This window comes from Oscarella lobularis, chromosome 13 (assembly GCF_947507565.1).
Source record: "Oscarella lobularis chromosome 13, ooOscLobu1.1, whole genome shotgun sequence".
NCBI classification, from domain to species: domain Eukaryota; kingdom Metazoa; phylum Porifera; class Homoscleromorpha; order Homosclerophorida; family Oscarellidae; genus Oscarella; species Oscarella lobularis.
In genome coordinates, this window is record NC_089187.1 from 58,560 (window position 1) to 70,636 (window position 12,077).

The 12,077-nt window shown below is 42.7% G+C and overlaps 4 protein-coding genes across 6 annotated transcripts; all 4 read right to left on the reverse strand.

The window, feature by feature from the left end:
- Positions 1 to 9: 9 nt before the first annotated feature.
- On the reverse strand, positions 10 to 3,898 carry LOC136194597 (receptor-type tyrosine-protein phosphatase N2-like). The gene is made up of 23 exons (XM_065983780.1): positions 3,728 to 3,898; positions 3,626 to 3,676; positions 3,173 to 3,238; positions 3,089 to 3,128; positions 2,946 to 3,038; positions 2,814 to 2,893; positions 2,694 to 2,761; positions 2,478 to 2,629; positions 2,331 to 2,418; positions 2,154 to 2,284; positions 2,043 to 2,097; positions 1,934 to 1,987; positions 1,786 to 1,879; positions 1,650 to 1,723; positions 1,520 to 1,597; positions 1,410 to 1,472; positions 1,295 to 1,351; positions 1,171 to 1,242; positions 1,023 to 1,117; positions 910 to 963; positions 787 to 848; positions 653 to 732; positions 10 to 598 (listed from the first exon to the last, which is right to left on the reverse strand). The coding sequence occupies exons 1-23, from the start codon at positions 3,792 to 3,794 to the stop codon at positions 476 to 478; spliced, it is 1,797 nt and encodes a 598-aa protein (XP_065839852.1). The 5' UTR covers positions 3,795 to 3,898; the 3' UTR covers positions 10 to 475.
- Positions 3,863 to 5,790, reverse strand: LOC136194602 (uncharacterized). 2 transcript variants are annotated; one of them, XM_065983786.1, is made up of 12 exons: positions 5,712 to 5,790; positions 5,332 to 5,661; positions 5,069 to 5,283; positions 4,881 to 5,019; positions 4,754 to 4,832; positions 4,651 to 4,703; positions 4,537 to 4,602; positions 4,428 to 4,477; positions 4,307 to 4,376; positions 4,166 to 4,252; positions 4,041 to 4,110; positions 3,863 to 3,996 (listed from the first exon to the last, which is right to left on the reverse strand). In XM_065983786.1, the coding sequence occupies exons 1-12, from the start codon at positions 5,718 to 5,720 to the stop codon at positions 3,932 to 3,934; spliced, it is 1,233 nt and encodes a 410-aa protein (XP_065839858.1). In that variant the 5' UTR covers positions 5,721 to 5,790; the 3' UTR covers positions 3,863 to 3,931. The 2 variants fall into 2 exon arrangements, with proteins under 2 accessions (XP_065839858.1, XP_065839859.1); XM_065983787.1 differs by lacking the exon at positions 5,712 to 5,790 and having other exon boundaries at positions 5,332 to 5,597; positions 5,648 to 5,696.
- A 183-nt stretch (positions 5,791 to 5,973) lies between these two features.
- Positions 5,974 to 9,236, reverse strand: LOC136194595 (rac GTPase-activating protein 1-like). 2 transcript variants are annotated; one of them, XR_010671683.1, is made up of 15 exons: positions 9,100 to 9,236; positions 8,946 to 9,046; positions 8,793 to 8,894; positions 8,641 to 8,735; positions 8,174 to 8,592; positions 8,000 to 8,124; positions 7,897 to 7,947; positions 7,790 to 7,835; positions 7,649 to 7,740; positions 7,474 to 7,595; positions 7,249 to 7,424; positions 7,093 to 7,198; positions 6,670 to 7,026; positions 6,397 to 6,614; positions 5,974 to 6,348 (listed from the first exon to the last, which is right to left on the reverse strand). XR_010671683.1 is itself a non-coding variant. In XM_065983779.1 (14 exons), the coding sequence occupies exons 1-14, from the start codon at positions 9,188 to 9,190 to the stop codon at positions 6,533 to 6,535; spliced, it is 1,965 nt and encodes a 654-aa protein (XP_065839851.1). In that variant the 5' UTR covers positions 9,191 to 9,236; the 3' UTR covers positions 6,396 to 6,532. The 2 variants fall into 2 exon arrangements, 1 of the variants encoding a protein (XP_065839851.1); XM_065983779.1 differs by lacking the exon at positions 5,974 to 6,348 and having other exon boundaries at positions 6,396 to 6,614.
- Positions 9,237 to 10,765: 1,529 nt separating this feature from the next.
- LOC136194604 (protein FAM78B-like) lies at positions 10,766 to 12,023 on the reverse strand. The gene has a single exon (XM_065983788.1). The coding sequence runs from the start codon at positions 11,892 to 11,894 to the stop codon at positions 10,947 to 10,949; it is 948 nt and encodes a 315-aa protein (XP_065839860.1). The 5' UTR covers positions 11,895 to 12,023; the 3' UTR covers positions 10,766 to 10,946.
- Between the last annotated feature and the right edge of the window lie 54 nt (positions 12,024 to 12,077).

The window sequence follows — 12,077 nt, forward strand, 5'->3', positions numbered from 1 at the left end:
GGCAATTAATCAATCGTAAAAAAAAAATATCAAATTTATCCTCTACGCGCATAACGCGCGATTAAATCAAAACTAGACCACGGAGAAACAGCGAATTACGCATTCGCTAAATGGGCCCAAGAATTCGAGTCAGTATTTATTTAATTGATTAATTAATTAAAAATCTTACTCTGTACTAAAAGTGAATCGGAATCGTTTGAGCTGGTGTGCGTTCAGCGCATGGACGAGCTCATTCGAGAAGCCCTAGCATACGAAGAATCATTAAAACAACAGAAAATGCAACTCATTCAAAATCTTGAACGTCTAACCAAATCTCTTAAGTAGTAGATAGAACTCACTCTCTTTCTCTCTCTCTCTCTTTTCTTCGTCTATTCTCTATCAATAAAAGCATCAGAATCTCTCCCGTTTTTTTTTCTTCATATTAATCATAATCATTTTTTCCCTGTTCTAATAAAATACAAAATATCCTCTTGCCCTATTGTTCTTCCGCGCCGCCGGTTTCTTTGAACTGATTGTACGTTCCACTTGGACTGGGCATAGCCGTCAAAATTGCCTGCACTTCCTCCACAACTGCTTTCAAGGCAAATTCAAATTGCTCCTAGAAAAGAAGCGTTCCTCCAGACTAGGCATTTTAATTAATAAATAATTCTACCTTATTTTTGACCATTTGCATTCTTTGATCGCGTAAATGTTCCACTGTCGCGGCCAAATCGATTTCCTTGATCTTCGACCCTACAGTAGTCAAAATTCACAAAATAATTCGCAACTATTCTCACAGATACAAACCTTGAATACGATCCAAAACGATGTCAATGAGAATATAAGTCCCAGTTCTACCCACTCCAGCACTAAAAAGAAAAAATAAATATCATTAGGTATAAGAAATGTATAGAAACAACTCTACTGTACCTGTCATGAACAATGATTGGGCATTCTTGCCCAGTAAAAGAACCCTTTACCTTTCTGCGTAAAAAACGTTCTTATTCTATAAAGTCTATTTATTTATTTATTTATCTATATACCTTCTCAGTTCTAAAAGAGATTTTGGGTCACTGGGAACGCTGAGATTGGGCCACGTGATGAAGTGGAACTGCGTTATCGTTCGAGTTTCTTGAGTCTAAATCATTGATATTGAACTAAGTGAGCGCCGCGTCTCTCTAACCCCAATACATTTAAATTCTTCAAGAAGATTGTTCGTACTCTGTAATCATCCCAAAGCAAATGCTCAGAAGAAAGGTGAACCTTATAGAAAAAAATCTCTACCTATCTCATTTAGCTACAAAGACGCAATCACCTCATAGATATCATATATTTTCATGTCTCGTTCTGGCCAATATTGATAGCATTGACTCTAGAGAGAGAGAAGAAAACCTTATCTCAAACCCTATTAACTTATTTAATTAAAATACCAATCCGGCGTCTTCCAGTTGCGTTAGCATGACTATGGCAACGCACTCCTGTTCCCAAACCATCTGCAAAAATCAATAAATATTGAATAATTAATTTTACGCATACATACCTGCCAGAAATCTGCTACAGTGCTCTCAACGGGTCCTTGCGCCGCAATGTATTTCGCCTTGCGAGGATTGACGTCAAACTGAAAAAAAAACAATTCATAGAAAAGAATTCAATCCCCCTCCCTCCCATACAATGTAGCTAGCATTGATATAGTCCGAACCAGACACGTTATTCTCCTTGTCCAAGACAACCCGATTATGGTCATCTAAAATAAAAAAATAATCAAATTAATCAAACCCAATGATTTATCACATATAAATTAATTACATGGTAATACATCCGCGTATCGGTTCTTGCTTCGATTGCTGAGATCCTCGCCGGTTTCAGTTGCAACGTCATCAGCCACATAAGTGCAAAGACCCTAATTAATTAAATTTCAATCTTAATTAGAAGCAATTTATATCGAAATATCTACAGCCCAATCTTCAGTGATCTTGTCTTCATTTTCACAAAGTTCTTCCAAATAATCCTAAAACAAAAATTAATTAAAAATGTACACATACACTTATACATCTTTTTCGTACTAATATCAAATGTCCCGCCGTCACATCCAAATGACCCTTAACAGGTTCATCCTGCCTAGAAAAAGAAAATATGAATTTATTAATTTATTGATTTTTTTCAATTACAATTACCATTTTGCTTCTGTTGCTGTTCCTTGTTGAGGACTTTCCAGTTTCTTTGTCCCCAACTTCTTCTCATTTTCCTGCTTCGCATCCTGATCCTCACTTTTCACCAAAAGCTGATGACGCTCACGAACAAGCATCTAAACAAAATAAAAGTATATATAATATTGATTTATTCAATGTTACTTCGTAGCTAGTCAAGTCCTCTTCCGGCATTGAAACCTTGGGCTTAATCATATACGTTCCACTTGCGTAACTCTTTTCAGCGTGACGTCTATAAAAATTATTACTCAATTCTTATGTGCACACTTAAGGTGATAAAATAATCAATACTTTTTCATGATGAGAACAATGGTGCCAACTGTAACAATAGTCAGAATGATAGACAACAACATGATGCCTATGAGAAGTAAGACAATGTTTCCAAATGAGAAAAAGGAGTCGTCTTCTTTTTCTTCTTCTTCTTCGTAGAAATTGATTGCAATCTGAACAGAAAATCAATTAATTAATTAATTCATGGTTTTGTAAAATTTTGAAAATTGTGTCTACCTTATTTGTTGTTCCACATTCGGTAATTGTCATGCCTATCGTCTGGCCAATAGCATCTTTATCATTTTCTAGAAGATAACGAGAAATGAAAACTAATATAAATAAATAAATAACGGATACCTATCATGTGGGCAATTTTTTCCGCTTCCATACCACTCTCATTTTCCCCCACTTCAAACGTCACAACATCCCCGGATCCCCTAGAGAAAAATCCGCTTATAATTCAAATAATAAGAAAAGCCAATATTCTACTTTATCTCCTTGAAAATTCCCTCCTTCAAGCCCACGTGACGAGCCAATGTAGAAATGACTTGATCCGCTTCAATAGAACATCCATTGCAATCCCTAGAAATAATTATTAATATCAACCACATTTTCAAACGACTAGAACCGACTTCAGATTGAATCGTACAAAGACATAAAGAGGTTCATCTTCTAGAATAAAAATCAATTCAGAAATAAAATAAATGACAATTTACCTCCCGAGTCCCGAGTCGCACGTTTCGTCACATGACTATTACTAGTGCACTCGCCTAATAGAAAGGCTAGAAGAAAAAGAAGGAGATTAATTAATTAAGAAGGCGCGAGGTGCAGCTGAGAAAATACGGGCACTCGGCCAACGGATGTTATTTGGCATCAATCTGTCGTTTGCATAAAGGGGGGAGGACACCCAATCTACCGTTATACGGATTCTAAGAATACCCGTTAAATTAATTTCAGAAAACGCCCCGTCCCAAATATGAAGAGGAAAAAATTTCGTCGTCGTAAGTGGGCGTGTCAGCACGCAATTCGTTTCGCGATTACGTTGGCAAGGGAAGCGGAATTGTTTTTTCCCTTTCGTCACAAGGGGCGAAGGGCCTTTGAGGGCGTTCGCGCTTCCCGTGGGGCCCCCTTCCATCTTTTTAGCGTTTAGGCTTTCTAGGCTTGCTTACCCGTGTCGCATTGTTCGGTGCGTGAGCAGAGAGAGCCGAAAAACGTGCATCCTGGCGAACGATGAAGGTTTCGCACTCGTTTTTCGTCGCGAAGACGCTTACCGTAGCGCCACGAGTGAGAAACTCGAAGCGAAGCAACGAGAAATAGAAGAAGAAAGCTCCGCTGCATCTTCGTTCGCCCTAGCGTCTCATTCTCGACCTTTGTCGCGGGTCAGGAAGGGAAAGTGCGAGGGAAGCTTCGCAAATAAGAACGCACGTTAGCAGCTGTGACCTCTCCCCATTAAAAACTTCATTAATTAATCATTATTAGTTTTCCTTTTTTGCCAATGCAACTGCTTCTTGAATATTCGTAACCCAATTTATACAGAGAACTAAAGCACCATGCCATATCTTCTACTAAGAAATATTTTCTTACCTTGTTCGCTGCATCCCATTTGATACTTCCGACCATTTTCCGTTTCCAATAAAAACTGAAATTTGAATTTCTAAAAAATTCAAACACTTTTACTTAGCCAAACGTGCCTTGGGACGCACTAAAACCTTATCCTGCTGCTCTATTTTCTTATTCTCAAGCAACTTGACACATTTGACAGAACGAAGTTGAATCGTTGCAAGCGCTACATCAACCTGCCACAGCAAAAACACCAGTGCACTCTGTTAGAAAGAGAAAATTGACCAAACCTTTTCATTAGGCGCATAGCAGCGTAACGAATTGTTATACAAGGCAAATTTCCAATATTTCCATGCATCACTGCTTACAGCAATCATAGTAAATAATAGAGAGTGTATGTTGCTACTAGACCTTAGGTTCTCCTTTTTCCAAAGATAGTCTTCAAGAAGAAGCACCTGATTCTGAAGCACAAAACCAAAACCTAATTAATAAATAATAATAATCAGACTTTTTCTTTTACCTTTGCCGTTTTTTCGAGATGATTGATTTTGGAGTCGATGGGCTCTAGTTTCTCCAATCGATCAACCTAAACAAGTTCGTTTCCCTAATCATAGTCACTTGCTTGTCGTTTAACCTTGCACTTGAGCACTTCAGATCGTAGCACTTCAAGCCAAAAGTCTTGCTCCTCTAACATAGAAAATAAATAATAAGGCGTTTATAGACGTCTGGAGATCGACCTCTAGAAGATGCCGAAAATTGATACACTTTCTCTTTAGCATTGATTTCAAAGCAATGATACAATACGCGATCCTCCACCTTGTTCACCAAAAGAAAAGTAAACAAATAGAACGGGGATCAATATACCTGTTGATTTGGTAGCTCTTGAATCGATTCGACGCTTTCAATCAAAATTTCAATACCAAAATCGGGACGATCTTCTCGACAAACCAACAACGAGCCCCCTTTGTCGAAGGTAATCCGTCCCAGCCTCCATTCACCAAGACTAAATCAAAATTTCTTATTAAATTAAATTTTAAAAAAATAATTCAAACTCGATTCTAATTTCCATTTTGACGCTTTCTTCCGTGACGCTCATCTTCCGTGACACTTCCGTGTTGTGAAATCGTCGAACGAGCGAATTCAATCGATGGGGTTTGGGCGGAGCATTGGGAGGTGCCGTACAAATCGGTCTCAAAATTCCCCCGGAAGGCGTCATAACGAGAGCGGAATCGACGCTCTTCGCTTGACGTCGTACTCGAATCGATGGCTAAAAGACGACATAGTCTCGTGGATGATTCGATTTTAGTTGTCGTACCTTAGGTGGAACGGGAGGCCTGACTGTATTGGCTCTAGGTTTCATTCTTTTCGTCGTACTTGTAGTTTGGGGAGATGAGGTGGTGGGACCGGAAGTGCTCGATCTCTCCTTTTCTCTTTGTTGCGCTGCGACGGGCGCTGTCGTCGATTTGGCGTAGATGCTATTCTCTGTTTCCATGCCGAGTCGTTTCCATTGCGACACTTTCTCCGGACTCGAACTCATTGTCTTCGATCCTCGCGGAAAAGCGGAAGATTGATTCACTTTTCCTAGTTCTAATCCTAGTCCTTCGAACTTATCGCGAATGCTCAACACGTACGAAGGAGAGGACGACTAGAAAAACAAATCGCGTCTCGATGATAAGCTTTTCCCTATAGGTCCACCTTAGACATATGTATCGTCCGTTGTGTCGATATCAACCCCTCAACTTGTCATGGATCTCTGCGATACGAGCACAGATTCTCATCTCCAACGAACGTGGAGCGAGAGCAAACGACAAGAAGTGAGCGTTTTCCTCAACGACGAACCCGTCGTTCGACAGCAACAGCCGCAAGAGGAAAAAGAAGAAAAAAAAGAAGAAGAATCCTCCTCCTTGGCCTTTCCTCCAGCTCGCAAACGCAGTGCATCGCTCAACGCTTATTTCCTATCGCCGCCTCTCGTCCGCCCGTGCCGCACGCCGCCCCCTTCGCCCTGGCATCGCACCGCGGATCCTCCTCTTCCTCCTCGCGGCGATTTCATCGCCGATTTGCCCGATACTCACATCCCAGCGTTCGAACCGCCACGCGAACCGCCCTCATCCCCGTCTCGATTATCTCCCGTACTCGTTCGATCGCCGACGCTCGCTAAACGGGCGTTTCGCGACGGTTTGGGCGTGAGTAGCGTCGACGCGGACGCGTCCAAGGCGATGCGCCGCGCCGCCAGTCATCGATGCCTCGGCGTCGAGGACGAGAACGCAATCGGCGCTCCACTGCGACGACGAACCGCGTCCACGTCCAAAATCAATTCCATGGGAAAAACAATCTGAATAGCCAAAATTTTTATACATACCGTTCTATAGACTCTTTTTACCTAAGAATTCGATAGGTGCCGATTTTTCTCATTTTTCTAACGTCAGAAACGATATCTCATATACCAACACTTTTACTGTACTAATACTACTAGTGTTCCACGATTTTTTTCAATACTAAATATGACGTCATAAAGTCTATTTCCTTGCAGCGGACGGTGACGAGAAGAAACGTCCCTTTTTAGCAGATGGCACGGTTTTTGTACCCCCAGCTCTCTTACTACGTGACGTCAAAAAAATCAATAATTATTAATTTCATATTAATTAATACTTACAGTGGAGTGAACTGTTGTTTCTGTCGACTTTCGACTCGTTTTGGCAACGTTCCAAGCATGTTTTCCAAAATTGGTCTGGGTTCTGGGGATTCTGTGGAAAGGGGCCCCTTTCGGGGTGTTCTCAAATTGCGTCGCAACGGCGTGCCGCCGTTTGCTTCGTTATCGCTCATCAAAAATTGCTGCCAAAAGCCTTCGGGAATGCTGAGAAGTTTCTCAATAATTAGAGGTTGTTTCTTGGTGTCTTGCAACATTGTGGCAGGAGATGGATTGAGACTCGAATAGCCGACAATTGTGGGACCAAAAATCTTGGCGAGGCTAGATGACGTCATTTGATTATGAGCAGAGTGAGAAGAAACCCTAAAAATAAATAAATGAATAAATAAAAATAAAGAAATAGTTTAGTATCAGGCTATGTTATTGTACTTTTGAAGATGAAGTATGAGACAAGCAAGTGTATCTTTATTGGCTGGCGGAAGTTCCGTAATCGCTTCAAACATGAGAGCGAGACTCTCTTCACTTGCCTCAGCTTCTAAAATAAATAATTAATTTAATTAATTAATTAATTATATATTTTATTGCCTGCTGCTAGTGCAAATGTTTCAAATAGTGCGGAAGTGAGAAGAGAGTCTTTGAGATTGCGGAAGAATTCCTTGAGAGTGCAACAGATCACGTTGATATCAGCGACTTGCGTCAGATCTCGATTTCCCTTTCCCCGCAGGAATTTCTCCTTCAATTCCTTCACATCGCGATCAGAACTAAAAAACGACGTCATCAATTAAATAAATAAGAATTAATGATCTTTACCCTGACACACGATAGATGCCCAACTCATTGAGTCCTCGTCTCTCAATCTCTTGTATACAATGAATAACTATAGCCGGGATTCTGGGCCTCCTCAATGGGCAATAAGACTCAAGCAACATTTCCTAATTGAAACAAATTAAATAAATAAATACAGGAATTAATTATTATTATTTACAGATCTATTTTTCTTTGACGGAGTTGACACGTGAGGAATACAAGGAAGAGGAAGATTCGTTTTGCATTCAGGATGACACACGGCTCTGCAGTCTATTAATTAATTAATTAAATTTAAAAATTAATTTTAAACGTGTTTTACCCTTGCATCTCAACGCAGAAGATCCAAAGTGAATTTTCCTGCCACACTAATAAAAAACGTTGCCAATTAATTAATTCATTCATTCAATTAAATCAATTATTTCTTACTGGTTGACAAGATTCGGGTTTTATAATCGTTTTTGAACAGAAGGTGTGACCCTAAACTCAAAATCAATAGATTAAACTCAAAAATCAATAAGATTGACTGTACCCTTGATTGAAGAAGCAAAACAGAAGAGGAAGACTGTGGCGGAAGCAAGGCAACAGGTTTGGCCACATCCGGGGTCATAACCCCATCAACACTATCAGTACTCGTAGTCTCTTCAATCAAAACCCCTAAAAATAAATAAATAAATAAATAATTTTAATTCTCTCCCCCCCTTACTTGATGGTCCCGGTGTTCCAACAACCGTTTTCACGTGATGCCTCGACGGTTTCCTTCTCTCTTTAGCCATAGGTGGACGTCGAAATTCCTTTTCCAACGGAGGAGCTCTAGCCGGTTCCGGAAGCGGCGCCAAGGCAACGGTCGTTGTAGTGGTCACGTGAACACTCTGATCTCCTCTTCCCCCTTCTAATTCTCCATAATGTTCATCTTCAAAATGAATTCGTCTTGGCGGGAGATCATCTATGACGTCATCGGATTCAGGTGGAGCGGAAGCCAAGACTTCTTCTCGACTTCTTTGTTGTTGTTGTTTGTCGAGAGATAGAGAAAAACGACTTCGACTTTTTGTGACGTCGATATCCTCGGAATTCGGCTGAATGCTGTCATCGGAAAACGCAGTCGAAGACATAGACTCTTCAATCCTAAAAGAAATAATAATTATATATATATACATATATTTAATTTTTTACGCTGAAAGATGTTTTTCCAACTGAAGTCGAGCCAAACTTTTTCCATCGCCTTCTTTATCGCAAAGTAGTTCTCGTATAAGTGCGACTTGTCGTTCCTGAGACGAAAAGTTGAAGCGAAAGGGGGCCCCACCCACTTAGTCACTTTTTCTTACGAGATGTTGCATTTGGGTTTCGACTCGCATTCTCTTCTTCATTTCGTCGTCGGCGAGACTTCGAGCGTGCTTCAGCTTGATTTCGAGCGATTCGCACGCGTCCTTCGTCACGAGAATGAAGAAAAAACGATGGCGAAGGCGCCTTCATCTTACGTGGAGTCGCGATTTGTCGCGTTCGACGCCTGCGAACTGAATTTCGCATCGATTCCACGCTTGGCGACACAGTTCTTGATTCTCGACAAATTTGATAAATTCTGCGAAGGAGAAGGGTTCGTTTTGGCGAGGCGAAAAGCGTCGATGAAGCGACCTGCTTCGTCGTGTTCGTAGCCGGTCGTTAGAACCGACATTACGCGCATCATTTCGTCAAAATAGGATAGGAGTCCCGTTGGCGATGCCATTTCGTCGCCAATAGCGGCTAGAGAGTAGGAATACGGACGGAGAAGAAACACTAAATGGCCGCCGTTCAAATCGACCAATCAACGAAGAGCACGGGTCGGGTCACGAGGTTCTAGCGTACGTTATCGCGGTCTCTAAAACTCGCGTCTGTTTGTCTTTGAATAGCCAAAGACCGATCCGAAATGTCAATAAATTGTCGAACTGAGATCGTCGTGCTCAGATCTTTCCACTGACTCACTGTCTTTTGAAGTTGCGCACTTCTTGCTTGACTTTCTCCTTCAATAGTCCGCGCTAACGCGCGCATAGCTGCAGCGTCATCCTCAGGAAAAATTTGAACTCGCACGTGAGAAACGAGATGAGCGAGAAACTGTGCAAGACAATTGTCCTGTGCAAAATACACCTCCAATAGCGTAGAATCCAATTCACTTGCTGTAGCAATTACTAAATTTCGTAGAGACTCATTCTCTTCAGCTACAAGTCGAAATTCAAAATCCTGCGACGATTTTACTCGTATAGGATTGATGCCAAGCGCTTCGATGAGAATTCTAACCAAGCTAACCTCAGACAAAGTCACTCTTAGACGTTCAACTTTCATCACATAACAAAAAGCCATTGCATCCTCAAATCGTTTTTGAGCTAGAAAATTCGCTGACAATTTGATCCCTATGACGTCAATGCAGCTCAAAAGGATTGGATTGGAGCAACTGACTATGATAGGATTTGAATTCAGAGTATACGTCAAATTGACGTGGGCACGAATTTGATGAGAGAAAGCAAAGGAGGGAATTTGCAATTTCGTCATTAGAACCCCACTTTGATTTGAATTGAGTGAAGCGATTTTTTTACTTGATGATTCCATGGTGACGATGCCCGTCTCTTCGAGCGACGCCACGTATATAGAAACGCCATATATGGTATGATTTGAAAGATTCGTTACGTCACAGCCGAGCACCCACGTGCCGCAGACGATTTTCTGCCAAATTTCGCCGATTTGAATTGGTAGCGACGTCGAGCGTGTTCTCTTCTTCTTCTTTTGTCGTTTTTTGCTGCCGACGAGAGGTACGAGCGTAGAGAATTTGCTATCTTCGTCATCGTCGCTCTTCGGCTGCGCGATTCGCGTGAGATCGGTGCGTAACTTTTGCGCAAGGACTTCTTTCGTCGAATTCGCTTGTCCAATTTCGTTCGCGTCGCTTTCGCAGACGAGAAGACGATTTGCGAGACCGTCGATTGCCTGTAGAAGGCTACTTGGACACGGCAAATCGGACGACATTCTAAGCGCGACACGCGCGTATGCGCAGCGACTGCGCAGATTTTCTACTCGATGCAGTCGGGCGAGATTTTGCGCGTTCGAGAGATTGTGGCGTTAGGCTGTGTAGCCGTTGGAAAAACAGTACGAACTCTGGGTCGATTAGAGATGTACGATCCATCGTCGAGTCGAGCCGTGCTGAAGATGGACGACAACTCGCTGAACGTCGACACAAAGCTTCTCGAACCGTGTCCATTTCAAAGAAAGGCACTTTATCAGATAATTGGTCAAATCGAAAGTGCGGGGAGTGGCAAACGAGGAGGAGAAGCCGGAAAATTCGACACGGTTCTATTGAAAGCGCGCGTTTATCGTCAAATGAACGATCTCGACGTCAAAGTCTACTACGAATGTCTCGAAGCAAGACGAAACAATGGAAAAGTAGCGCAAGAACTGACTGAAATAACTAGACCCGGAAAATAATAAACATTTGCATATGAATTAGTATACAACTCTCACTCCCGCGTAATAGATACCGGCGGTACATACCTCGATCCTAGAATCGGGGGCGTGGGCGATTTAATTTGATTTGTGCTAGTGCCCAAATCGTCGCATATTGTCTTGCTCTTCACTATCGTCACCGGTCGAAGACAGTATTTGTGACGCCAAACGAGCGTGTCCGAATCGTTCGCCGTGACGTCGAGCAGCGGCGAATCGCCCGGTCGCGAATCGAGAAGTTCAGCGAATCTGCGCATGCTCGCACCCTTTCGACGTCGCGGCTGTGCGTAAAGATCTTTGGCCGTGCTGACGACGCGCGCTCGTGCGCCGATCTGTTGAGTTGCGTCGATAGCGACGGCAAGCTTCAGCGACCATTCGTAGGCGCGCAATACTGTAAAACGATCCGTCACGTGGTCGTGCAAAACTACGCACGTGACAAATCGTTGATTACGCATAATGGACTTCAATCGCGGACACAGTCGCTTCGTCGAATCGGAATCGACGCTCAATCCGCTCGCATACAATTCCAATTTCCACGACGACTTGATCGACGGCTGATCGACCATTTCGATTCGATAATTGCGTCTAGCCCCGCCCCCATGCACATTCACCACTTCCTTGTTGCCCCCATAGAAGGGCATGGCGCTTCCGTCGGCATCCAAAACGACGTCGTGGGTCTTGAAACCGTTAAATTCCCAGCACGCGCGTCCAGACGTGTAGTCGAGACAGCATCGGCGCGATTTGACGAATTGAACGAAGCCGATTGAAAAATCGTCGTTATCGTCATCGTCATCGTCTTCGGGACATATTTCGAACTCGCAACTCGCTCGAAATGGGGGATGAAGTATTTGAACTGCTTCCTTGTGCTCTTGAACGCGAATGGGACGCTTTTCGATCGTTGTCGTCACTTTCGTTATTCGAATGCGATCTTTCGGGTCGATCGAACGCTTACTCTTCGACGACATGATGCGCAAAACAACAATTTCGTCCTTCGTTGGACGACGAACGCCAGGAACTGGCTCGACGCAAAGAAAAACGTCGGGTTTTGTGTGGGGTAACGAGTGGGCGTTGCGAATCTTGCGATGATGTCATGTGACCCCTTTTCCTGTCTCTCTCTCTCTCTCTCTCCGTGGGAGAAGATCGGCACG